This window comes from Neophocaena asiaeorientalis, unplaced genomic scaffold (assembly GCF_003031525.2).
Source record: "Neophocaena asiaeorientalis asiaeorientalis breed wild unplaced genomic scaffold, Neophocaena_asiaeorientalis_V1.1 scaffold43, whole genome shotgun sequence".
Lineage (NCBI taxonomy): Eukaryota > Metazoa > Chordata > Mammalia > Artiodactyla > Phocoenidae > Neophocaena > Neophocaena asiaeorientalis.
This window is the reverse complement of record NW_020173674.1, coordinates 8,232,938-8,259,020: the sequence shown is the minus strand read 5'-3', so window position 1 is coordinate 8,259,020 and position 26,083 is coordinate 8,232,938. Positions and strand designations below refer to the sequence as shown.

The window sequence follows — 26,083 nt, the reverse complement described above, 5'->3', positions numbered from 1 at the left end:
ACCCGCAAAGCACCAGAAATGGACAGTAAGCCAAAAGGGTGGTCCAAGGACGGGTGTACGACCTAGCCTCACTAATAATAGGCATCCTCTGAACTTTCCTAGAATTTACTGGACAAGTTGCATTCACTCCCTGCTGAGCTTGATAAACTACCAGATTATAAACCTGAAGTCACTATGTGTTCATCTCTGCCACCACATAGTGGATTCTCCCTGAAAATGAAGCCAATACAGAAGACAGAGCCTGGAGATGGAGAGAAATGACATTCCCCAAAATAGGTGTGCTTCTGAATCCAGCTGTGCCTGAAGCCAGTGTAGCTCAGGACTTTTCGTATATATGGGCAAATACTTGCTCTTTTTCACTTGACCCAGTTTGCACTTGGTTTTTTATCATGTGCAGTTGAAGAGTCCTTAATAATACAGGAGACCAGCAGGGACGAGATCATAAAAGGCTTGAAAGTGAGGCTAATAATTTTGGACTTTATCCTTGAGTAACGGGGAACCATGGATGAATTTTAAGTAAGGGAAAGACATGACCAGATGTATGAGACATGGTCCCCATTGTGGAAATGGGGAGTCCTTCACTCTGCCCTAGAAAAAGCCAAAGTCAGATCGGCCACATGTTGTACTGTTTAAATCAGGAAGAATTACCAAATCCCCCAACGCCACCACTATCAACTTTATCAGAGGGAGACTCTAAATCAAAAGAACTTAATGAAAACTACTCCCTGGGTCATAAGTCAAGCAGCCATTGAAAGTGGGTATGGATTGGGACTTCCCTGGCAGTCCAGTGGTTGGGACTCCGCATTTCCACTGCAGGGGGTGTGGGTTCGATCCCTGGTCGGGGAACTAAGATCCCACAGACTGTGCAGCGTGGCCATAAACAAACAAATAAATAAAAGTGGGTATGGATTAATGATGCCCCCAAGACCCAAGCAGTGCAGGAAGGAATACTTTCTGAAAAGACAGAGAGCCATGCAAATGGGGAAAACATTGTTTTAGACATTTATCCTTACTGCTTCCAGAAAATTTTGGGGGGTCTTTGAAAGATATGCTTACCTAGGAATGAAATCTAATAAGGGAACCAGCAGGCCCTGGAGCTTTCACTCTTCCAGCCGAGCTAATAAAATTGGTGGCTCCACTATAGGCACCCCCGCTCTGGGTCCTAGAGGCCGTCCATCACCCATAGTTGCTGGGCTGGCAGGAAGCGAACATCAGTGCCCTTCCGGCTGAAGCCCAGGACCCTGCTCTCTTTAGACAACAGGATGCAGGAAGGAACCCAGAAGGAAAACCTCCTCCTGTGGAAGAGGGCTGGAGCCTTCCTTAGGAAGACAGAAGTCGTCTTACACAGAGACTAAGAAGGAAGTCCATGTACACGTGCTTGGTGCATCTGAGGACGGGAATGCCAAGTCAGAAGAGGAAAAGCATCCATGAAGATGGAGATGGAGACAGACAGTCATATGGTGCTTTTCTGTGTGATGCAAGGGAATGTTCAAGTGTGCCAGGGCTGTAATCTCTGCTCCTCTTATGACGTAAATTCCTTCAGAAAACGCCCTAATTCAGTTTTGCAAACTTGTTTAGTGTGCATAGGAGTCACCTATAGGGCTTGTTACACGTATCGATTCCTGGGATCCTGCTATAGATTCTTTTTTAGTAGAAAAAGTGGGTAGCTGTTGTTTATACCTGTTCAGCATCCTTCACGCCTTCTTTCGGTATCTTTGGGGAAACAAAGTGAAGGACAAATGTGTAAGCACTTATTCATTAGCTCCCATCCCTTTCGGTCAACGATGGCCCCAGGGGCATTCATTCCACCCTCTTCTAGGGTGCGCATATATTAGTGCTGAGTGGGTCTCCAAGCATCCCACACTGAGGGGTCAGAGAAGCCCCAGAGCAAGAAGTGAGAGGTGCAAAGTATGGGCAAAATGCAGTCGGGCTGTACCTGTGCGAACTTGGCAACAGTGGCTGGTAAAGAGGCGTGTGCCTGAGAAGATGTGAAGTAATGCACCAGAGTTTCCTGTGTGGTCCACATCCTGAACTCTCAGATCTGTTCAGGCCCTCCATTAAGTCCAATCCATTACCAGAGCATACACAAGATAAGCTATATTAATTATCCTACTGGTCTATACCCATCCTTGATTTCTCTCGCCTGCACCCAGCATTGTGCTCACCTGGCAAGCGACCCTCAGGTGAAGAAGACACCACCATTAAGTGGTAGCGCTACTGGGGATTTGAACCCACACAGTTTGTCTCCAGAGCTTGGGCTTTTAACCACTACAGTGCCTATAGCACAGTGTCGAGGAAAGTTTCAAGGTAGGTGGCATCCAGTTTCAGTGAGAAAAAAATGCCATAACTGCTTCGGGATGTCGGCCATGAACAAAGAGGCTGGTAGACACACCACCAAAAGCAAAAGTGACCAAAGAAAAATAAATTGGACTACATCAAAATTTAAAACTTTTGTGCTGCAAATTAAGAGAGTAAAAAGACACTCCACAGAATAGAAAATATTTACAAATCATATATCAGAGAAGGGTCTAGGTTCCAGACTGTATAATGAACACTTTCAACTCAACCATACAAAGAGTAATAACCTAATTTTAAAGCAAGCAAAGAATTTCAATAGACATTTTTCCAAAGAAGATACACAAATGGGGAAAGAGCACATGAAAAGATGTTCAACATCATTAGTCATTAGGGAAATGCAAATCAATACAAAAAAAAAAAAAAAAAAAAAAAAAAAAAAACCACTATGATATACCACTGTGTACCCACTAGGATGGCTGTAATATAAAAGATGGACAATAACAAGTGTTGGCAAGGATGTGGAGAAATTGGATTCCTCTTACACTGCTGGTAGGAATGTACCGTGCAGCAGCTGTGGGAAACAGTTTGGCAGCTCCTCAGTAAGTTAAACATAGAATTACCGTATCACTCAGCAATTCCACTCCTAGGCATACACCCAAAAGAACTGAAAACAGATGTGCAAACAAAGACTTGTACATAAATGTTCATAGCAGCGCTATTCACAGTAGCCCAAAAGTGGAAACAACCCAAATGTCCACTACTGATGAAGGGATGAGTAAAATGTGGTCTATATATACAACTGAATATTGTCCAGCAATGAAAGAAATGGAGCACTGATACCTGTTACAACAAGGATGAACCTAGGAAACATGCTAATTAAAAGAAATCAGCCACAAAAGGCCATACTGTATGATTCCATTCATATGAAATGTCCAAAATATGCAAAGGTATAGACAGGATGTGGATTAGTGGCTGCTGTGGGATGGGGGGGTGGGGACAATGGCTAGTGACCGATGATGAGCCTGGAGCCTCTTTTAGGAGGGACAAAAATGTTCTAAGATTAGATTGTTGTGACGGTTGTACAACTCTGTGACTATACTAAAAAAACATTGAATTGTACACTGTAAATGAGTGAATTGTATGGAATGTAAATTATATCTCAATAAAGCTTTTTTTTTTTTTTTGCGGTACGCGTGCCTTTCACCGCTGCGGCCATGGCTCACGGGCCCAGCCACTCCGCGGCATGCGGGATCCTCCCAGACCGGGGCACGAACCAGTGTCCCCTGCATCGGCAGGCGGACTCAACCACTGCGCCACCAGGGAAGCCCTCAGTAAAGCTATTTTTAAAAACCTGCAAGTCCCATGTCCTAGGAAACCCCTCAATCATTCAGGCAAACCAAGGGGGTTTGTCCCCCTAATGCCACCCTCAGCCATGTAAAATTTTTTTCAAAAAAGAACAAGGGGATTGGGGAGAAAATGCAGGATCTGGAGTGTTATTCAGCTTCTTGCTGTGGCAAGGCTGTGTAACAAACAACCCCAAAATGCAGTTGTTTAGAAAAACAAACACTGGGGACTTCCCTGGCAGTCCAGTGGTTAAGACTCCTCGCTTCCACTGCAGAGGGCTCAGGTTTGATCCCTGGTTGGAGAACTGTGATCCCGCATGCCACGTGGTGCAGCCAAAAAAAAAAAGAAAAGCAAACATTTATTTCTTGCTCACAGGTCTGTGGGTCAACTGTGCCTCTACCGGGCCAGCTGGACTTGGGTGTCTCCCATTCTAGGACCCAGGCTGAAGAAACAGCATTTCCCTGGGGCATGCTCTTCTCATGGTGGGTGGCACAAGCAGGAAAGGCCAAGGCAGGTCACACAAACATGCATGAGGCCTCAGCTAGGATATAGCTTACCTCATGCCCGCTTACACTCCATTGGACAAGGCAAGTCTGCCAAGCCCAAAGTCAGTGGGATGGATAAATATTCATTGCCTAATGAGAGGCACTAAAAAGTCTCAAGGCAGCGGGGCTGGGCCTGTAATCTTATTATGGGGGGAGTGGAATAGTTGGAAATAAGCCAATCTACCACAGCCAATGGGCCAAATACTTGCCATTCCTGCACTGTGAGACATTTGTCTAATGTCTGCTGCATTGGGAGCCTTTTTTCTTTAATAGAAATGACTGTATATTAAATTCTGATTGTAAAAGTAAAAAGAATCAGACAATACAGAAAACTTTAAAATGTAAAAGCTATAATCCCACCATTCAGGGTTAACCAACAATAACAGCTTAGTGTTTATTGTTATATAATTTCTTCCATATATATATATATAATCACACTGATGTTATTTTTAACATAATTAGCATTACGATATACATACCGTTTTGTAATCTCCATTGTCAGTTAAAATTTCATGAATACCTTTCTATATAAAAATGTCATCGCAATTTTTTAAAATAAACTTATTTATTTATGGCTGCATTGGGTGTTCGTTGCTGCGCGGGGGCTTTCTCTAGTTGCGGCGAGCGGGGGCTACTCTTCGTTGCAGCACGCAGGCTTCTCACTACGGTGGCTTCTCTTGTTGCAGAGCATGGGCTCTAGGCACACGGGCTCAGTAGTTGTGGCGCACGGGCTCAGTTGCTCCGTGGCATGTGCGATCTTCCCGGACCAGGGCTCAAACCCGTGTCTCCTGCATTGGCAGGTGGATTCTTAACCACTGTGCCACCAGGGAAGTTCCTATCATCGCTATTTTCAATGTTTATATTTTTTCGCCAATAATTCTGCCATCATAACAGACATTTCCATTTCTCATATTTACTTCCAATCTGTAGCAATGTCATTCAGTTTTTTGCTTCAACGTAATCATAGTGTACAGGTGGTCCCTGGCTCACGATGGTTTCATTTATGATTTTCGACTTTATGATGGGCGGAAAATGATATACATTCAGTAGAAACCATACTTTGAATTTTGATCCTTTCCCAGGCTAGCAATACGCAGCCTCTCTCGTGATGCCGGGCAGCGGTAGTCACAGCTCCCAGTCAGCCACATAATCACAAGGGTAAACAACCATTCTGTACTCAGACAACCATTCTGCTTTTCACTTTCAGTACAGTATTCAATAAAACATGAGATATTCAACATTTTATTTTATTTAGTTAGTTATTTTTTCCAGTATGTGGGCCGCCCACCGCTGCCCGCTCCACGGCACGCGGGATCCCCCCGGACCGGGTCATGAACCCACGTCCCCTGCATCAGCAGGTGGACTCCCAACCACTGAGTCACCAGGGAAGCCCAACATTTTATTATTAAATAGGCTTTGTGTTAAATGATTTTGCCCAACTGTAGGCTAATGTTTAAGAAAGGCTAGGCTAGGATACGATGATCAGTAGGTTAGGTGTATTAAATGCATTTTCTACTTACAATACTTTCAACTTGAAACAGGAAGGAAGGGGGCATGGCGTGATCTTTAAAAGAATGACATAGCCACAGGACATAACAAACACTGGTTAGAACAAACTAGGTCCAAGATTCGACTTCCAGTAGACCTTGAGCCTCATTATGTGCTCATTGTAATACATTAGCATATGCTAAATGACACACCCACCAGTGCCATGGCAGTTCTAAGGCTAACCATAAAAGGTCAAAAAGTGGGCGATGTCCCAATCCCTGGAAATCTCTGCCCCTTCCCCAAAATAGTTGGAATAATCCTCCCACTCATTAGCCTATGAAATTACCCAGCCCATAAAAACTAACCACAGCATAAATATTTTGGGGCCTCTTGCCTTCTGAGATGGCCCACACTCTGTGAAATGTGTTTCTCCCAAGGCCCTTCTCACCTCTTGAGACAGACCGCGTTCGTCTATGGAATGTGCATCTCTCTAAATCAGTCCACTTCTTAATAACCGCTTTGTCTCTCACTGAATTCTTTCTGTGATGAGACATAAAAAACCTGAGCTTCATTAAGTCCTGAAGCCAGCTGTGTGATCTCAATTAAAAGACCGTGGGTTCAAGTCCGAATCTGAGTTGCACCGTTTCAAACTTAAGAAGGGTTTATGGGGATGTAAATCGAGGAAGATCTGTGTATGTTTGTGGGTTTGCACACTTAACATCATTCCATAAATGATCTTCCATGTTGTTACAATCTGGAAATTTGTTCTTTGTGGTGCTATCACACCACCATTTAATTAGCCAATTCCTATTATTGGGCGTTGTGGCTATTTCTAGTATTTTACTATTATATTAATTCATTCCAAAAATTCCTGTTGCATTCGATTGGCTGAGTTTTTTCTCCCTTCTTTTCCACCATTCTTCCCCTCACGTCAAGTGGAGGAGGGATGGCCATTGGCAGTTCCCAACTGTTGAGTTCAGTAGCGGTGTAGCAGTTCGGTAGCAGGGGCTTACTGGTATAGATGTGTATCGTTCGTAGCCACTTCCCTATACAGTTACTGACAGCTGTCCTGAGTAGGGATGGCTTCCAGAAACTCTCCTACTGCCCACTAAGCTGACTCAGGTCACTTTGTGACACCAAAGTGCGAGGCCAGAAGTCATCTGGTGACAGGAGTGTGGTCTACAGCGCCTGGCACCCAAGGCCCATGTGGGCAGTGGACGAGAAACAAGGTTTGAAATGTACTGAGCTAGAAGCTGGTGGATGGGAAATGGTGGGAAATCTCCTGCTAAATGGGAAAAAAAACCCAACCATCTAACAAGGAGAGAATAAGGTTGATGCACAGAAAGAGGCAGAGACTAAGATGGAAAGATAGTACTGGTGGCGTTTGCATCCTGCCTGTCTCCCTGCCCTCCCCGTGATCAGGCACTCAGCCCTTCCCTGAATTCATGAGCCAATAAATCCATTTTGTTTGAACAAGATCTTTGCGGTGTAGACACCCAGCTGGTGCTAACACCATAGCTCCTGGAACAGTGCTGGAACTAGAAAGGTGCATGAGAAATAAACCTGCCCTCTGGGAACCCACAAACTGAGGGACTGGGAGATGCTGACAAGTGATTATAGCACGAGTTACACAGTAGAGGTGTTGAAACTGACTCAGGAACCAAGAGAAGGGGACCCCGGGCTACATGCAAGAACTGAGTAAGATTTCAGCAAGGAATGACAGTCTAAGTTCTAGGGAATGAATAGTTCAAGCAGTGACCGCTATGACATCTTTGTTAGGTTATCATTTTTCTGCTTTCAGATGACTTCAAGGTAACCTATGGTAATAGGATTATTGAGCTAAAGAACATGGACATATATTTATTATGGCTTTTGTAGGCGGCTACAGAATGCCGAGGAAGTTAGGAGTGAAGCCACACCCCTCCTCTTAGCCTTCAAACAGCCCTCTCATCATCTAGCTTCATTTCCCACAGCAGCCCACCCCACCCGCCCCGTCTCATCACCAAGGCCCCCAATGCCAACAGTAAGAGCTGTATCAAAAGGAAATGCTTCCATTCCACGTCTGGTTACAACCTATCATGGAAAAGTATATAAATGTATATATATAGCGGCTTCCCTGGTGACACATGCCAACGCAGGGGACACGGGTTCGAGCCCTGGTCTGGGAAGATCCCACATGCCGCGGAGCAACTAAGCCCGTGCGCCACAACTACTGAAGCCTGCACACCTACAGCCTGTGCTCAGTAGCAAGAGAAGCCACCGCAAAGAGAAGCTCATGCACGGCAACGAAGAGTAGCCCCCAGTCACCGCAACTAGAGAAAGCCCATGCGCAGCGACGAAGACCCAACACAGCCAAAAATAAAATAAAATAAATTTATTTTTTAAAATAAATAAATATATAAAAGTCACAACAACGATACCCATTTTAAAATATATATACTGAATAAAATTTGAAACAGTTTGAATCACTTTGCTGTACACCTGAAGCCAACAACATTGTAAATTAACTACAATTTTTTTTTTTAATGTTAAATTAAAAAAAAAGGCAATGCTTCATCCCAGCTTGGGCCTCCAACCCAGGGGATGATGTGGGGAATGGGCTGGAGCAGCTAATTACTGGAACAGAGGCCACTGTTTTCAACTCTCCTATCTCCAGTCTGTCCTTCCCCTGTTTTAGGAATCTCATAATCCAAGGCCAAACTCACAAGTTGCAGACATACCTGTCTAGTAAATCTCTACCCTCTCTCCTCCACATGGGGGCTAGCTCAGCAATTAAAATTCCAATTCCTTCAAAAAGGACTCAGCATGGAGGCTTCCCTGGTGGCTCAGTGGTTGAGAGTCCGCCTGCCGATGCAGGGGGCGCGGGTTCGTGCCCGGTCCGGGAGGATCCCGCATGCCGCGGAGCGGCTGGCCATGGCCGCTGAGCCTGCACATCCGGAGCAACGGGAGAGGCCACAACAGTGAGAGGCCCGCGTACCGCAAAAAAAAAAAAAGACTCAGCACGGACTACGTAGCTGGGATGGGAACTGGTAACAACTCCATCTAAGATGGTCCAGAGTTTCCCCTCGGAGGCTTGGTGCAGAGAGGGCTCCCTCAGCAGCAGGCATGATGGAAAAAAGCTGAAGCTTTGCAGTCAGAATCGCTCTGTGACTTGCAAGTTGTTTTATCTCAAATGACTCCTCTCGGATTCTGTGTGTGTGTGTGTGTGTGTGTGTGTGTGTGTGTGTGTGTGTGTGTATAAAAGCTAATAATATCTACTTTTTTATTCATTTAACAACTATTTATAGTTCACTGTGAGGCAGCGTGGTGGTGCTGTAGTGGAAAGAGCAAGGCCAGGGAACTGGCAGAACCAGAGTTGAGTCTTGCTTTTGCAAATGATTGGATTTCATTCAGTCTAGGGAAAGATGCAACATGAACCATTATTTTAGGCAACCCTAACAAAAAATGCTGCCAAGTTCTGACACAATGGTTTCTTATCTCTTGGAATTGTATTTTATAGTTATTAAAAGAGGTCTTGAGACTTACTGATATCTTGAGGTAGATTTTTATCATATATCATTCTTCATATATCTAAAAATAGAAAATGTAAGCAAAATAAATTGGTTAAGGTTGTCAAAGCCCTTGACCAAAGACCACCAGAAACACACCCATAGTCAAAAAAAGTCAGGTTTAACTTGAAGCAGTAAGGAGAGTGCATCCTGGGGACACCCTTGTGTGTATCTCCTTAAATCTGGGTTTTTGTTCCATGGTTCTGCGGAGGGATTAGGAAAGTAGGGACCAGTTGTGGATTAAATGCTGTCAAGAAGAGGCAATTCAGACTGGGTATCTTTATAATGCTTACCTAGGAGGCAGGAGGATTCAGAGGGTTAGAGTTGTATCTTTGGTAAAGAAGCACCAATCGGGAATTCCCTGGTGGCCTAGTGGTTAGGATTCCGGGGGGGCCCAGGTTCAATCCCTGGTCAGGGAACATCCCACAAGCCGCGTGGTGTGGCCAAAAAATAAAAAAAAAAGGACCGGGCTGCCCTGGTGGCGCAGTGGTTGAGAGTCCGCCTGCCGATGCAGGCGACACAGGTTCGTGCCCCAGTCCAGGAGGATCCCACATGTCGCGGAGTGGCAGGGCCCACGAGCCGTGGCCGCTGAGCCTGCGCGTCCGGAGCCGGTGCTCCGCAACGGGAGAGGCCACAGCAGTGAGAGGCCCGCGTACCGCAAAAAAAGACCCAGGGCTTCCCTGGTGGCGCAGTGGTTGAGAGTCCGCCTGCCGATGCAGTAAAAAAAAAAAAAAAAAGACCCAGTCACTCAGAGAAAGGCCAAGTCATTTTTGTGGTCACAAAGTGGCCCCACCTGAGCATCTAAGCATGTCTCACTCTAAGCACTGATAAATAACAAAATTCAACTGAATAAATCTGAAGATTTAATTGGCTTTAATGATTCAGCATCCTATCCAGTAAACAGAAAAGTGCTCTGTGGAACTGTACAAAATGGAAGGGTTTTACAGAAGGACGGACGGATGGGTAGGGAAGTTATTAGCAAAAGGAAAGAACTGTTTCAGGCCAGGTCATATTCTTTTTTGGGGGAAGGGAACGAAAGGGGTCTTTATGCAGATTACCTCACTAGTGCTGATCAGGAAATTTCAGATTATCTGTTTATAGGTCACATTCCTGGGAGAGGTTGAAAATGCAACTAAGTCTTGGTTTGCTGTCATGGGGGCAAATGACTCTGTTCTGGGGCCTGTTGTTTCTTCTTCTTCTTCTTCTTTAACAGCATGGTTTATGTTCTGCTGGTATCATCACTATCTGAATATCAGAAGGGCCATCTTACACTTTCTTAGTTCTGGACCAGGGATCCAACCCACGCCCCTTGCAGTGGAAGCACGGAGCCCTAACCACTGGCCCGCCAGGGAAGTCCCCATCTTACACCTTTTTGATAGTCTTAAAACTTCACGTTGATGTCCATTAGAGAAAAAGCACCCCCATTTCAAAGATGTTAACATGTAGGGAAAAATGCTCATGCTAGATTTGATGAAATAGGATTCATGCTGTATTACCCTGGGGAAGTAATTTAACCCTTTAAGGCTCAACTTCCTGCTCTGTAAAATGGGAACAACACAGTCTACTACATAAGACTTGTGAGGTCTAAGAAATAATGTCTATAAAGTGCCTGGTATAATACTGGCTGCATCGCTCAGGGTCCAACCACACAAGCAGGAACCACTCTAAGAATGTAAAAACAGAGAACTTAATGCAGGAGATTGGTGACACGGGTGATGGAAGGGCTGAGAAACCCAACAGCAGACAATGAGGCAACCCAGAGATTAGCAAAAACCAGAAGCTGCCCACACTCCTTAACTGGAGGGACAAACAGAGGAGATGGAATTAGTGGAGCCTGGCTGGGAGGACCACCATGGGAAGTTGGAACCACAGCAGCCTATCCAGTAGGAGGTGGCACCACAGGGGAGCCTCGCCTGCTGCTGGAGACCTGCCAGAGCCCAAGCAAGAGAGAGAAAGAGAAGAAATAACCTGGCTTTTTCATACCTCCTAACTTCCAGTCTCCTGCCACTGTCTCCCATTGGCCAAACCCAAGCCTGAAAGGCAGCTGTCCCGGAAGCCTGAGAAACTGCACCCTGCAAGGCAATACAGAGCAAAGCAGAAACGCAAGGAAGGGATCTGTAGCAAAAGGGTAGAGAACAACCATTAGATAGAAATAGGTTAAACAGGCTTGGTAATACCTTTATTTGTAAAACCTTTAAAGTACTGGATACACGTGAAAGTAACAAAATCATTCACTTAAAACCATACTGTAGTCCACATAAACTAGTTCACATCTCCCCTCCCACCCCAACCTACTACATTATTCTGATTACTACCGTGTCTGGTCTACTACAGCGGCATTTTAAGACGGATTTTCAGTGTCAGGCATGTTCTCCACTGAAATTTCATGAGGGCTTCTACAGCAGAGGGAGATGCCCATTCTATGTCACAGAGGTCAAAGCTCAGCCACAACAGAATTATGCAGCAGCGTCATGGCAACTGGACGCTGGTCTTGGAGCTCTCAAGGACTTCTGCGTGACCTGTGGGGAGGGTCACAATCTCTGGACTCACTTTTTAAAAATGTAAATCACAACCCTCGGGGTGGTTTACGTGCGCCCCCAACACTCCACCTGGCTCTTCATCTTTCCATTCCCTTGTCCAGAAGGCTCCACAATGTTTTTTGAAATAAAGGATGAAATCGTCTAAGAAAACAGATAACGTACCCAAGATCACAGCGCTAGCAAATCGGAAGGAATTCATTCTCTACTCTTCCCACGCCAAGGCGCTTTCCGCTCCCCCACCGGTTCTTTTCGCGCCCCCTACATCCTCTGGCGGAGGAAGGCTTGTTCAGGGAAAGGTAAGAGAGACCCCGCTCAAAATCCTGGGGCACTTGGTAGCGCTCTTCGTGCAGCCAACGTGCCCAACTGGCGTCTCAATAAACGGCGACCCGCCAGGTTCGGCCAGCCGGCTCAGGACGCTTCCGGCTCTGGGGAGCTCAAGGTCCTCTCCCGCTGGCCCGAGACCCGCACCCCCGCGCCGGGGGGCAGCCGGAAGCAAGCTGCCCTGCCCGCCTCCTGCGGGTCGCGGGGTTTCTAACGGAGCCGCGTGCCCGGGGCGGGGCCACGCGCGATTGGCCGCTCGGAGTCGGGGGCGGGCCCGCGGCGGGCAGGCCGGGCGGGCGCCGATTTCGCGGAGGCAGAGACAGAGGCAGGCCCAGGGGCCAGGCCGTGTTCTCGGCCGAGGGCCGAGGGGCGGCAGGGCCTCCACGCCGGAGCTAGGGGCCCCGCACCTTGGTGTCCGGAGTGATTCGGTGGGTGGAGGCAGGCGCCGCTGCAGCCCGCCAAAAGGTGGATTTTAAGGGCTCTCCATGCAGAATGCTTTCCTACGCCCCCCTCACCATCCCCGGGCCTTGCGCTTGCATAAGCCACAGGTGTCAGATTCTCGCGCTGCAAGGGTGAAAGGGGTTGCATAGGACACCTAGTTTTGGAAAAGGAGTGCTTGCTACGGGCGCCCTCAGACACTCTAGAAGGGGATTGGCCTCGGGAAGGGGTTTGAGGAGCAGTCTGGGAGCACTCGCTTTCCCCTCCTCCCTCACCGATTTCTCCAGTCCTCAGGATCTTGCAAACCCTAAGAAAACAAAGAGCCACCTTAGTGGAAGACACACTATTCATGAAAATGCAAAATCTTTTCATTCCTAGATACCCCGTCCCTCAGGGGAACAGTACCCAAAAGGTTGAGAGCAAGGCCATTCATTTAGCCTCAGCAGGACATGGTGATGTCTCCCTGCACTGCCTCTCCTTTTTGGAATCAAGAGTGCTATAAAATGAGGGAAATAAAGGCCACTACCCTTCTCAGAGCTTTCAATCCAAAAGAGAGGTTCTTTCTGTACTTCTGCTAATATTTCTCGAGTGCTCAGTGCCAGGCTGTCTCAGTTAACCCTCTCAACAACCCTGCGAGAGCATCCTCCTTCCCCAGAGAAGTGAATTCATTCAACAAGTATGTGGGGGCACCTCTTATATGTCAGGCACTGTTTTAGGCTAGGCATGCTAATAGCTATAAAGAAAGTCGAAACTCTGCTCTTCTGAAACATATATGTAGATACTAATGACCAAAGATAAATGAAGATAAATAAATGTATAGCATGTCAGGTGGTTCAGAGAACAGGAAATCAAAGTAAGGAGAAAAGAGTGAGGGTGTTTCATTTGGAATATCAGGTGGTCGGGAAAGCCTTCTCTAATAAGGTGAATTTTGAACACAGACCAAAGGAAGCGAGGGAGAGAACCCTGTAGATAATTGAGGTTAAGAATTTTCGGCAGAGAGAATAGTAAGGTCCTGAAGCAGAAGCTTCTTGAAAGATTTGGGGTGGGAAAGAAAAACAGACGAATTCAAGGTTTTGGGCCTGAGCGACTAGAAGGATGGACTTCCCATTTGCCGAGATGGAAAGACTGGAGTGCAGGCCTGTGGGAGATGGGGAGTTAAGGTTTGAACATGGCAAGTTTGAGAAGTTTATGACACAGTCAAGCACAGATGTCAGATGGTAAGTAAGGCATGTGAATCTAAATTTCCTGGGAGAGTCTAGTTAGAGGTATAGACATGGGAGTTGTCAGCAGGCAGGCACTGGGATGAGACCACCAGAGGAAGGAGGTAGATAAAGATGGGGTCCCAGGACCGTTGTGGAATGCTCCAGTGATTCCAGTTTAGAGACTGAGTCATTCCTCATCAAACACTGTTGAATGCCACTACATGCCAGGCACTGTGCCGAGTGCTGGAGATACAGTTGTGAAGGATCAAAAATCCATGCTGTCTTGGACCTACAGTGCAGTCAGGAGACAAAGGGAACGAGTAGGAAATGAAGCAGTGAGGGGAACAGGGAGCTCAGGTGGGGCAGATGGCAGCTTTCTAAGGGACAGCAGACAAACCTTGGGTGAGAAGACGGCTCTGTTCCGGAGAAGGGACTGGCACGGGCGCCCGAAAAATAGCTCCAGTGAAGTAAGAGAAGAACCAATAGAAGGTGGTGCCCTGGAGTCCAAGGGACAAAAATCAGGATGGAAGAAGCTGTCTGTCAAAGGACAAAGTTGAAGAGCTGACTGCTGCGTTTAGCATTGGTGACCTTGACAAGAGCTGTTTTCGAGGAGTGGTGGGAAAGAAAGCCCAGCTGCAACCAAGGGATTCCTGCCCACAGTCACATTTGAGCGGGGTACAACCCAGCCTTGGAGCTAGACCTTCTGAGACCAAGCCGGTTCTCAGACCCATTTCAAATGCCACCTCTTCCAGGTAGTCCCCAGGTGTTAGGGTCTCCCATATTTGTCTTTCGCTCCATCTTTTCAGGTGGGAGGGAGGTGCAGCCACAAGGGATCAGAAACCCTGAGCTGCCAGGCTAACGTGGGTCTGAGCCTGCATCCTTTGCTGGGCTGAGAAGGGTTCCCATCCTGTCGGAGCTTGTGGTCCATGTGCACAGGGAACAGGTGCTGTGTCGACCAGTAGGGACAAGCTAGGTTACTGCCGCAAAGGCTTTGGGAGGGGAGGCTATTTCCGACAGGATGGGAGGCCTCTTGAAGGGACCTCAGCAAGTGGAGGAACAGGCATGGATGCCATTCACTGACCCGAGAAGGCTCATTGAGCGTCTCCTCTCCTACGTGCCAGGCCCTGCGGGGACAGTAAGATGACAAAATTTACCATTCTTGTCCTCAAGGAAGTGCTTCGCTGCCATGGCCTCGTAGTCGCATATGGATATAATCACCTGCCAGGGGTGGGAGGTCAGGAAGGCTTCCCAGGGCTGAGGTTTTGAGCAGGGCCATGAAGGAAGTAGAGGACTTTGCCAGACTGATGGGCTGCCAAGGCCGTAGACGTGCAGGAACGCAGTCTGTTGGAAATGCCTGTTGGACCTGTGGTCGGAGACTAGATTGAGGTAGCAGGATGCCGAGGCATGTAGGCTGTGTTTATCATGGCTAGTGCCTTGTGGGCTCCAGGGGAAGGGAGAAAGAGACTCTAGGTGGGAAAGTTCCTTCCCTACATATGCCACCAGGTTTGGGGAATCCTGTTCTCTGTATTGTTGGTTGTGGGCACCTTTACTGACAGTCCCCGCCCCCTCCTATCCCTCCGTAGTGGCCCAGCAGGAGAAGACCCCACCGCCGAGGCCCAGCCTGCTAGAGGCAGGCAGCGATGGCTGTGAGGAGCCCAGGCAGCAGGTGTCTTGGGAGCAGGAGTTCCTGGTGGGGAACAGCCCGGGAGGCAGCGGGCGGGCGCTGTGCATGGTGTGTGGGGCCGAGATCCAGGCCCCCTCTGCGGACACGGCACGCGCCCACATCCTGGAGCAGCACCCTCACACCCTGGACCTGAGCCCTTCCGAGAAGAGCAATATCCTGGAGGCCTGGAGTGAGGGGGTGGCGCTTTTGCAGGACTTCAGGGCTGAGCAGCCGTCCCCGCCCCATTCAGGTAGCTGGGCTGGGGGAGGGGCGGAGGGGGAAGGAAAAGTCAGGACTCTTGTTGCTCACTGGCGTCTGCCCGCTTCAGACTCAGGCCAGGAGGTGGAAGTGGACCCAGACTCCGACCCGGACCCCGAAATGCCAGCAGAGATTGTCGTTCTCCTCGACTCCGAGGACAACCCCTCCCTCCCTAGAAGGAGCCGGCCCAGGGGACTCCGCCCTCTGGAGCTTCCTGGTCAGTCATCCCAAAGCCTCAGAGGCTGAGTTGGGGGGAGGGGAAGCATGGGCCCTGCCATCTGGGTGGAGAGAGGCTGCTGGGCAGGTACCTTCAGCAGCCCTGTGGTTACAGCAATCAGGCCTCTTAAAAAGGTCTTGTCTTTTGCAGCGGCCCCTGTCTCAGAGCCGGTAAGCAAGAAGCCACGTGGTCAGAGATGGAAGGAGCCCCCTGGGGAGGAGCCAGTCAGAAAGAAAAGAGGCAGACCCATGACCAAAACCCTGGACCTGGACCCGGACCCGGACCCAGGTGAAGGCGAGGAAGGTGTGGGCTCCAGGAGGAAAGCTAGGACCCTGGAGGGGGTGGGGGGATGCGTGGCAGAGGGCACCTGCACCTCAGCTGAGGCCATGGGCTCAGCCCTTGGGAGTCTGACCTCACAGTTCCATCCTGTCCCCCCTTCCAGATCCCCCCTCACCTGGCTCACCCACCGAGACTTTTGCGGCTCCCGCCGAGGTCCGACACTTCACCGACGGCAGCTTCCCCGCTGGCTTCGTCCTCCAGCTCTTCTCCCACACCCAGCTCAGGGCCTCAGACAGCAAGGACTCGCCCAAAGAGGGGAGAGTAGCAGAAGGAGGTCTTCTCCAGCCGGAAAGCCCCTCCCCAGGTGAGCTCGTGAGAGGGGCTGACAAGTGCGGGGTCAGGAAGGCCGCATCCCTGGGGTCTGGCCTCCACGAGGCTGCTTGGCTGGTGCTCCAATCCCCTGGGAGAGGGGCCGAGGGCAGGTGGATTTAAATACAGCAGCCAGCCAGGGAGCTGAGTTTTTTTGCGAGCTCCTTGGGAGTGTCCTGGCTGGTTGGTAGGTTGGGTTAAGCCAGTACTCCCCAAAAGCCCGACACCCATCACCGCAGTTAAGGTTGATTCCAGCTGGAGCCTGAGGTGCCCACCTTGGCCCCGATGGACCAGGGGCCTAGATGGGACCGATAGCAGAATAGACGGGGCGAGCACTCAGCAGACACCTCAGCTCAGTTTACGTCTAATAATAGCAGTAAGCGCTTGTGTTTTTATCACGTTCTCTGATTTTAAGAAACTCATATGCAGCTCATCTGGCCCTTATAAAAGTATCTTTTCCAGATGGACCAACTGAGTCTCAGAGAACTGGTTCCTCCTCTACGGTCCTTGTATTCATTTCCTGAGACTGCTGTAACAAACTACCACAAACTTCGTGGCTTACAACAACACAGATACACTACTTTTTAGTCCCGGAGGTCAGAGGACTGGAACGGGTCTCACTGGGCTACAGTCAGGGTGTCAGCAGGGCTGGGTTCCTTTCTGGCTCCTAAAGGAGGAAGTCTTGCCTCTTCCAGCTTCTAGCAGCCGCCTGTATTCCTTGGCTTGTGCCCTCCTTCCATCTTCAAAGCAGGCCGTGGCCAGTGCAGTCTTTCTCAGGATGCCACTTTTGGGTCTGACTCTTCTGCCTTCTCCTTCCCCTTTAAAGACCCTTGCGGTTACACTGAGCCCACCCAGATCATCCAGATCTCTGTTTTATTTCAAAGTTGGCTGATTAACAATGTCAGTTCCATTTGTGGTCTTAATTCTCCCTTGCCGTGTAAGATACCGTATTCACAGGTCCTGGGGATTAGGACTTGAACGTCTTTGGGGGACCGGTATACTGCTGCCACAGTCACGTAACCTAGCAGTAGCAGAATTGAGATGAGGCTGGCCTGTGTTCCAGCAGGGCAGGGCTGAGCCTGGTTCCTCTCTCTCTTCGTCTCGCCGGGCCAGGCCCTGCTCGCAGCATCTCAGACGCAAAAAAATGGTTTTTCTTTTTTTTTCTTTCTTTTTTTTGGCTGTGTTGGATTGTCGTTGCTGTGCACGGGCTTTCTCTAGTTGTGGCGAGCGGGGGCTACTCTTCATTGCGGTGGCTTCTCTTGTTGTGGAGCACAGGCTCTAGGCGCGCGGGCTTCAGTAGTTGTGGCTCGCAGGCTCAGCAGTTGTGGCTCATGGGCTCTAGAGCGCAGGCTCAGTAATTGTGGCACACAGGCCTAGTTGCTTCACCACGTGTGGGATCTTCCAGGACCAGGGCTCGAACACGCGTCCCCTGCATTGGCAGGCAGACTCTTAACCACTGTGCCACCAGGGAAGCCCAAGAAAGTGATTCTTGAAGGAGTGAATGTGTGACACAGAGAGTGCCTCGTCCCGCCTGCCTGAAATGGGTGTTTGGAGTTGGAGCCCTGAGAAAGATGGCACACGGGGTGCTGGAGGCTCCCCAGAGCAGGGCTCTCAAAAAGGAGGTGTACTTTTTGCCTAAAGAAAAAGGCAAACCTGTCACTTCAGCCCACATCACTCAGTGGTGACCACTGTCAAAAATTTGGCTTGCGTCCTTCAGACCTTTTACAGAGCTCTGTGTGCACGTCTCTGCACGTGTGCTTTCATCTATTTATTTTTTACCACTTTTTCTAGTCTGGAGGCAGGCCTCACCCCTGTGAGGTTGTAACTGTCTCAGGTTTCAGCTTGAGTCACCTTCCGGTCCTGCTTCCCCAGGACCGTGCTCTGCCTGGACTCGAGTGTTTCCCGGGCCCCCTCGTATTGTCAGTGGACCCCTGCTCTAAATGGCTGATCTCTTCCACTGGCTGACGAGTCCTCTGGTTTCATTCTTGAAAGTGGGGGCTTTATTTTGACCCCTGGGGTACCCTGTGCCCAAACCCCACCTGTGTGGAGTGACCAATAGGTGAGAAGGGCATCCTTGAGATCTCAGGTTTATTTGGGGTGAGTGGGCAAAGCCTGAGATTTGGGGTTCAGCAAGCTGATTGAATGATGTGAGAGGGATGGAGAGGGCCGAGAGGTGTTCCCGGCAGAGGCAGGGACCTGTGGAAGTTGGAGACAGTCCAGAACCTGCAGGAGGTACTAAGTGACACAGCAGCAAGTGTTCCGCAGCCCAGCTATGGGAAATGACAGGAGCGCCACAGCCTCTGTCTCCACGAAACTCACAGTCTGCCTAAGGGTACAAGTCAGCAAATGGAGAAGGGTGTGGTGCCCACGACGGTTCTGTGCAGAGCACAGGCTCCAGACCAGTAGTTTCAGGTTGGTTTGGGGTTTTAAGTACCCAAAGCTCAGATTTCTCAGAAACCTGTGAGGCTTCAACCAGAATGTCTCTACTTTGAGTTGTTTTATTTATTGAAACTCTCCAAAGATCTTATTTGAGTAAAGATCCTACCACTTTAAATCAAGGATGTAAAAGTTGGGGGGCGGGGAGTCACTGTGGTCAGGTCAGCTGACCTGATGGATATGTGTGTCAAGCAGTCAGGGACGACTTGCTGGACTTTCAGGGGCCTCCCAGGCTGAAGGCGGGGACCTGGCCAGGAGAGGAGGTGAGCCCTGAGGGCCCACTCGCACACAGTGGAAAAAAGCCTCCTGCTGGGGTGTGTGTGTGTGCGTGTGTGCGCGCGCGCGTGCAGATAGTGGAAAAAAGCCTCTTTGTCCTGCCGGGGTGGGGGGGGGAGTGTGTGGGGGTGTGTGTGTCTCAGCACCTAGAACAGGGCCTGTGTGTGTGTGTGTGTGTGTGTGAGCACTTAGAACAGGGCCTGTGTGTGTGTGTGAGAGAGAGAGAGAGAGAGAGAGAGCACCTAGAACAGGGCCTGGCACCAAGAAAGCCCTCAGGGAAGATTTTTTGACAGATGAGTGGATGGCAGCTGCCTTCACTTGTCATCCTGGTGGTGGCATTTCCAGAGTCTCTGCTCAGAGACAAGCCTTAGTGAGAAACGAGAGAAGTGGGCCGCAGCCACCCCCTGGAGAAGGTGTACACATTTACACACACATGCACAAGTGTGGAGGAAGGGGAGGGGAGGAAGCTGGGGAAGCAGAGCAGTTTGGGCCAGGAGAGAAGTCGGAGCGGTTCTGGGGTTGGGGTGCTGCAGCTTGTCCCAGGGACAGAGAAGTCCTCTTGGCTTGCTCTCTGATGGCCTGGGGCTCTGCTCATGCACTGCTTCTGAAAGAACATCTCTCTACCGCACCTCAGGCCTCGCTCTCCTGAAACACCCCTCCCCACCACCCACCCCTTTGCCCTCCCTGCTATCAGGAAGAATTGGCACTTAATTCCAATGTACTGAGTTCTTTTAATGTATTTTTTCCTGAAATCCACAGGACCACCTTATAAAGGATTATTATGTCCACTTTACAGAAGAGGAAACTGAGCCTTGGGCAGGTGTGTTTCACCCATGCGGCTCCCCGCCTGCAATGAGGGCCAGGAATCAGTTCTCTGTCAGACCAGGAGCTGTTCTTTTCTCTGGGTCTTCCCCATCAGCCTACGCAAAGCTGTTCTTTCTCCCTTCTTGACCCCTCATCCCATCGTAACCGCTGTCCCATTTATCCCCGAGCCTTTTCAGCAAAGCTGGAGAGCTCTTCCATACTGTCTCCAGGCTGTCTTCAGAAGCCGCTTGAGCCAAACGCATGCCCACCACCCTACACTAAAATGGCTTTTTTGGCAACATTGCCATTGACTTCCATAAAGTTAGATCTGGTGGTCAGTTCTCAGTCCTTATCTTTCCTGACCTGGCAAAAATTTTCGTTCCTTCCTTCCTTCCTTCCTTCCTTCCTTCCTTCCTTCCTTCCTTCCCGGAGACCCTTTCTGCCCTTGGCCTCTCGGGCAACAGCACGCCTGGGTCGCACCTGCCTCTCTTGCTTGTTCTTTCCTAGCTCCCCAAGTGGGATCCTGTGGTTGTTTTTCTTCCCATTTCTGGAACATATGTTCCTTTGGGTCAGGATGTTTGCCTGTTTCATTTACTGTGATATCCCCAGTGCCCAGCACAGAATAGGTGCTGCTTCTGTATTTGGTGGATGAATGAATGACCCAACCGTGGGTCAGTGTCTGCACTCAACGCCCTGGGTGATCCCGTCCAGGCTCACAGCTTGAAGGACAGTTCCTGTGCTCACAGTCCCGCCTTTCTCCTCCACCCCGGACCTCTCCCTTCGGTTCCAGCCTCTCTCTTACCCGTATGATGTGTCTGATTGGTTGCCTAAAAGATCCCCCAAACTTGGAGTTTCTGACGGCGTTTCTGAACAGAACCCCCAGTCTCCTCCCCTCACCTCCAACCACTCTATTCGCCCCCAGTCTTCCCTTACCCAGGAAGCTGGCAGCCCCGTTCTTCAGTTTGCTTGGACCAAACCCTCAGAGTCATCATCTTCTGTCTCTCTCAGACCCCACATCCGTCCATCAGCAAATCCTGTTAGCCCCACCTCCAAGATGCTCAGAATTGACCGCCCTGTCACTACCCCTACTGCTGCTACTTTCATCCAAGCTTCCTTAACAACCTTTGAACTTGTCTCCTAGCTTCTGAGCTTTGCCCTCTGTGGTCGGTCTCATACAGCAGCCAGAGCCCCTGTTGAAACACAAGTGGGATCCTGGCACTGCTCTGCTCAGAGCTCTCCAGCACCGTCGCTGTCGCACTTCAGATAAAAGTCAGAGTCCTCGTGGAGACCAGTGGTCCTCAAACCAGGATCTTCACCTCTTCTGCCCACCAGGGCATCTGCATTTGCTCTTCCTCCCGTCAGGAATGCCGTTCCCCAGCTAGACACGCCGCTGACTCCTCGCTTCCTGTATGTTTTGCTCACGCATCAGCCCTGTGAGGCCCTCCCTGCTACCCCGTCCCCTTCCCTGGTGTACTTTACTTTGCTTCTGTCTGTATATATCACAGTGTATTCTTGCTTTGTTCATCCTGTTTATTGGCTCTCACCACTGGAATGTAAATTCCAGGAAGGCCACTTGGCCTGCTCCATGTTCTGGGGAACTGGCCTAGTGTTGGGTACAGTATAGTTGCCCAGGAAGTTATTGTTGAATTAAGGAGCCAGTGAGTAGGCTCCGCTTGCCCTCGAGGAGCTTAGAGTTTGTCAGGGAGACAAACCGGCTCGTGTGACTACAAAGCAGAACTTGTTCAGTCGCACGACCCAGTGGCAGCCATTGAGTCATTTTAAATCCCGGCAGACAGTACGGCAAAATTGTACCTGTTTTCTCTGCCAGATTTTAAATCATTGGGTCTCTAGAAACAGTGCAGAAGAAAACCACAAATAATACAGGCACCGCAACAGTTACAGTCACCATTTTCTGGCTTTGTTTTTTGATGTAACTTTTGCGTGTGCCCGTGCCAAACCGGACATTTTGGTACCTGAACAGTGGCTGTCAGCAGTTCACGTTCCCCTGTCTTAAGGCCTGGTTTTGTCCATTGCGAGTAGCTCCTGCACGCTGCTGAGTTGGACATCTGACCCCTGCGTGGTAGGTATTGACTCGGGAGATGAAGAGCCTGGTTGAGGTTCCAGAGCAGAGCTGAATGTTAACCCAGGACCCTCTGTCCAGTGCTCTCTCCTCTGCCCTGCATATTCACCTGGTTGCTCCTTTGTGGGCACAGTCATGTCTTTTTCTGCTTTGGGGTGTTCCCCACCCCACCACCTCTGCCCACACAAGGCAGAACCCATCAGGCTAGGGTGCCCAGTACGTCCTAGATGAAACGGAGTCAGCTGAAGGTAGTTGAGGGGAGCGGAGTACAGCACTAAGTGTCCGTGTGCCAGAATACATGAGGGAGGAAGGCTGCGGAGGGCCTGCGCTGATGCCTGCGGAGGTGCGATGCCCTTGTGGTTGGTGCTGGTCCTTGGATGATCTAGGAGCACAGCCTCCCACTGTCCCCAGGCTTCTCCTCAGACCACAGGTCCTGGGCTATGGAATTGAAGGCCAGGAAATGGGGGTGTGGTTTACAGAGACCCTCGGGGGACATCCTCAAGGTGCGTTGTCTGGAGGGCCCTGACTCTCTCTCTGCTCCCATCCTTGCCCAGCTCCCCCTCCGGGGCTTCGTGGGACGCTGGATCTCCAGGTTATCCGCGTGCGGCTGGAGGAGCCCCCGGCAGTCAGCCTCCTGCAAGACTGGTCCAAGCATCCCCAGGGCACCAAGGGTGTGGGAGCAGGTGACAGCCCAGAATGGCCCGCGGTTCTGTCGGAATCCAGCACCACTGTCGGGGGGCAGCCGGAGGCAGGGAGTGGCCTGTAGGTTCTTGCTTTTCAGGGCGGGGAGAGGAGGCATTGTCACCCTTCGGCTTATCACTCAGACCTGCCCAGCTCGGCCACCTGATGGAGAGAGTAAAACCAGGTGCCAAGGCAGGATGGAGGAGAGGAAGGTGGGCAGCATCCGCTATGACTCGGGGACGCTGGAAAATGTCTCCCTGAGTGAGGCGTGAGGCCAGGCCCTGAGGGGGACGGGGTGCCGAGGGCTGTCGTGCGGTAGGGCATTGGGCCTTTGGAGAACACTCACCCGATCCTTTTGCTGACCCAGACCTCTCTGTCCCCCTGACCTCCTCCCACCTTCTCAGCCCCCCACCATTCTCCCTTGGCACAGTGCCTTACGCAAGAGGTGGTCGTGACGGTGTTGAACTGAGTCCCACTACCTCGGGGGACGCCTCTCCTCCCCCACCCGTTTCGGCTCCTAAACCAGGAGGCCTCCATTACCTCTTCTTCCTGCTCCATCCCTGCAGGTGGCTGAAGTAGCCTACCTGGGGGCTCCGTCACTCACACTCTCCTCTTCACCCCTTTTCCTGTTGTATATATCTCCTTTGTTGACAATAAATTATTTTTTTTTATTAAGAGAGTTCCGTCTGGGCCGTCATTGGGGGAAGGGGTTTGCTAGCAGGATATCCGGCCTCCTGGAGCGACCTTGAGGAGGGCTAAGAGGTGGTCCTGGGTGTGAGCCAGAAAGCTGCTGCCCCAGAGGCTGGAACAGGGTCAGGGCAGGCTTTGTTGGGCCAGCAGACCGAGGCCGAGTCAGTTAGCAGGGCACCTCGCCCCCTCCCCTTACCCGTGCCCTCCAAATGGGGTCAGAAACACCTTTAACATGTACCTTCTGACTCACTTGGTAAGCCTCTGTCTGTCCAAGACAGGCCACACTGGGGGGCCCAGGGGAGGAGCTGAGACTTAACATGACCTTTACAAAGTGCCCTGGCTGTGCCCAGTGTGCAGGGGAAGAGAAGCCTCCCCTCCCCCTGCCCCAGGAAAGGAAGGCAGGCGGTGGGGTCCTGAATGCCCCCAACCTTTCAGCGCTGAACGCTCAGCCTCATGGTCTGCGCGTCCTCTCCTCGGCTTAATTACACCAAGCCTTTGGCTGGTTTTCCTGTTCCCCAGACCCGGAGGTGGGTCCACTTGGATCTCTTCACCAGATTCCTAACCCCTTATCCTCCTAAATTAACCGTCACCAACCAAATCTGTGTAGGGTTGTGTTTTTCCTCTTTGGTGAAGGGGGCTCTCCAGAGAGGCACAAAGGGCTCTCAGATCCCAAACTTCACTGTCCCGTTCAGAATCCGGGGGTGAGTGGGATAAATAGGGCCATCCACCCTCTGCACCTGGACTGCTGATGGATCCCGTGCGGCCGGGGAGGGGCGGGGCAGAGGCAGGGCTCACAGGGCAGCTGTTCCTGTGTGACACCAACCCCATCAGGTTTTGAGACTGACCAGAGAGCAGGTCCCTAAATAAGGAAGGGTGTGGGCTTGAGCGCGCTGTGCTGTGTGCCTGTCTGAGCTGGTGTCACCCGCGGGCTCAACCAGGTGTGAGTGATCTCAGCGTGGTTGACTCGTGGGAAGTGGTCCTTTCTCCCCATCTGACGAGCTCGGGAGAAAGCCCAGGGACATCTGGGGCCCTCTTCCAGGGGAGACCAGAAGATTTGCGGTGTGGTGGGGGGAAGAGGGCAAGGATTCAGGACCCCTCGTGTCGAGGGCGGCCGCACCAGCGCGTGATGTCAGGGGGCCGTAGAACTACCCTGTATCTCTACCACCATTTCTGCAAATTGGCAAAACTTGTATCCTTCCTAATGGGAAGAAATAAGTAATGCTGAAAGTTTGGCTCTGAAACACAGACTATGAATTGTCACAGGTGGTCGCTGTCCGTCCTTTCAATCGTGTGACTGTGTTTACATTTATGCCAATGTGCTTTTAAAACAATGTGGCTGTGTTGCTGGGTGTTGACAGTTGGGAGAACTTACATAAAAGCTCATTGTGCAATTGTGAAGCTAAATGTACCTTCGCGGCTGTTAATTATGATTGAAGGTTTGGCCCTCTAGACTGTGAGCTCCTTCCGGGCAAGGGCTGGATTGCATTGACTTCATTTTCCTAGCGCCCTGCATAGGGTCTGGTGCATAGTAGGTGCTTAATAAATGTTTTGTCTGCTGACATCTTGGTGCGTATTCCTATGCGACGTTTTTGCAGTGCAGGCCGGTCCCTGCAGTGTGGTCCTCTGCATGAGGTGGCTGCCATTGTGACTGCTGGTGACGTGGTTGTTCCATGGCTTATGCCCCACATCCTGGGTGGCAGGGATCTGCCCAGCCTTGGCCAGGACCCCAGGGACTCCGTGAGCATGTGTGGCTGGGAGCTGCCTGTGGGCACCTCTGGGCTTCCAGGGAGAGGTGGAGAGAGTGGAGCCCGGGGAGTGGCTCCACCCAGAGTGCAGAAGGGAGTTTCTGAACGTAGGTGAAGGATTGCTTGGGGTCCGCCACCTGGGCCAGAGCCACAGTCCTAGAGCCTGTGACACCAAGAAAGCCTCCTTTGCAAATATCAGCGACCCGAGTGGCTGATGGTGGTGACGTTCTCCAGGTGTGATGCTGGAGTCCAGCCACGACCAGGTGAAGGAGCTGGGGAAGAGGATGCCGCCGCCCGACCTCTGAGCCGTACCCCCACCCCTAGTCCCCAGTACTCCTTTGTGCTCTGAAGGCGGCCACCTGCCACCCTTCACAACTGCCCTCCTTGGGGTCCAGTCAGGGAGCTCTTTTTGGAGACCAGTAACAGCCCTGAGGGCAAAGGCAGTCTGAGACCAGGGAAGAAGAAGCCCCTTCCCTCCTTGAAGAGAAACTGCAGTGTGTACGGCCGTGGTTGGAAAGCGGGGAGCACGGTTGGAAAAGGGGGAGGGTCACCGGCTGGGCCCCCGTGCAGCGCCCAGTCCCGTCACTGCTCTGGTCCGGACTCCACGGCTCCTCCAACCCGCTCTCCCTTTCCAGGGCCCCCCCCCCACCCCATTCCTCACACACACAGCCAGGCTGCAGAGCGGCTGGAATGAGACTGCCTTCACGGTGTGAAGTCCTGCACACCCCTGAGGTGTGGAGGAGGCTGGGGGCTGGGGTGCGAGAGCGTCTCTGCGTCTGTCCCCACGGAGGGTCTTTCGGGAAGGGGGCACCCAGCTGACCTCCCCAAGGCAGGATGGAGGTAAGGTGACTCCACAGCACA

General features: G+C 50.8%; 1 protein-coding gene across 1 annotated transcript; it reads left to right on the top strand.

Moving 5' to 3' along the window:
• The first annotated feature begins 13,638 nt into the window (after positions 1-13,638).
• On the top strand, positions 13,639-23,466 carry SPINDOC (spindlin interactor and repressor of chromatin binding). Its single transcript, XM_024748518.1, has 6 exons — positions 13,639-13,739; positions 15,135-15,637; positions 15,716-15,862; positions 16,013-16,165; positions 16,305-16,505; positions 22,661-23,466. Exons 1-6 carry the CDS (start codon positions 13,639-13,641, stop codon positions 22,870-22,872), a joined length of 1,317 nt encoding a protein of 438 aa, XP_024604286.1. The 3' UTR covers positions 22,873-23,466.
• Positions 23,467-26,083: the final 2,617 nt, after the last annotated feature.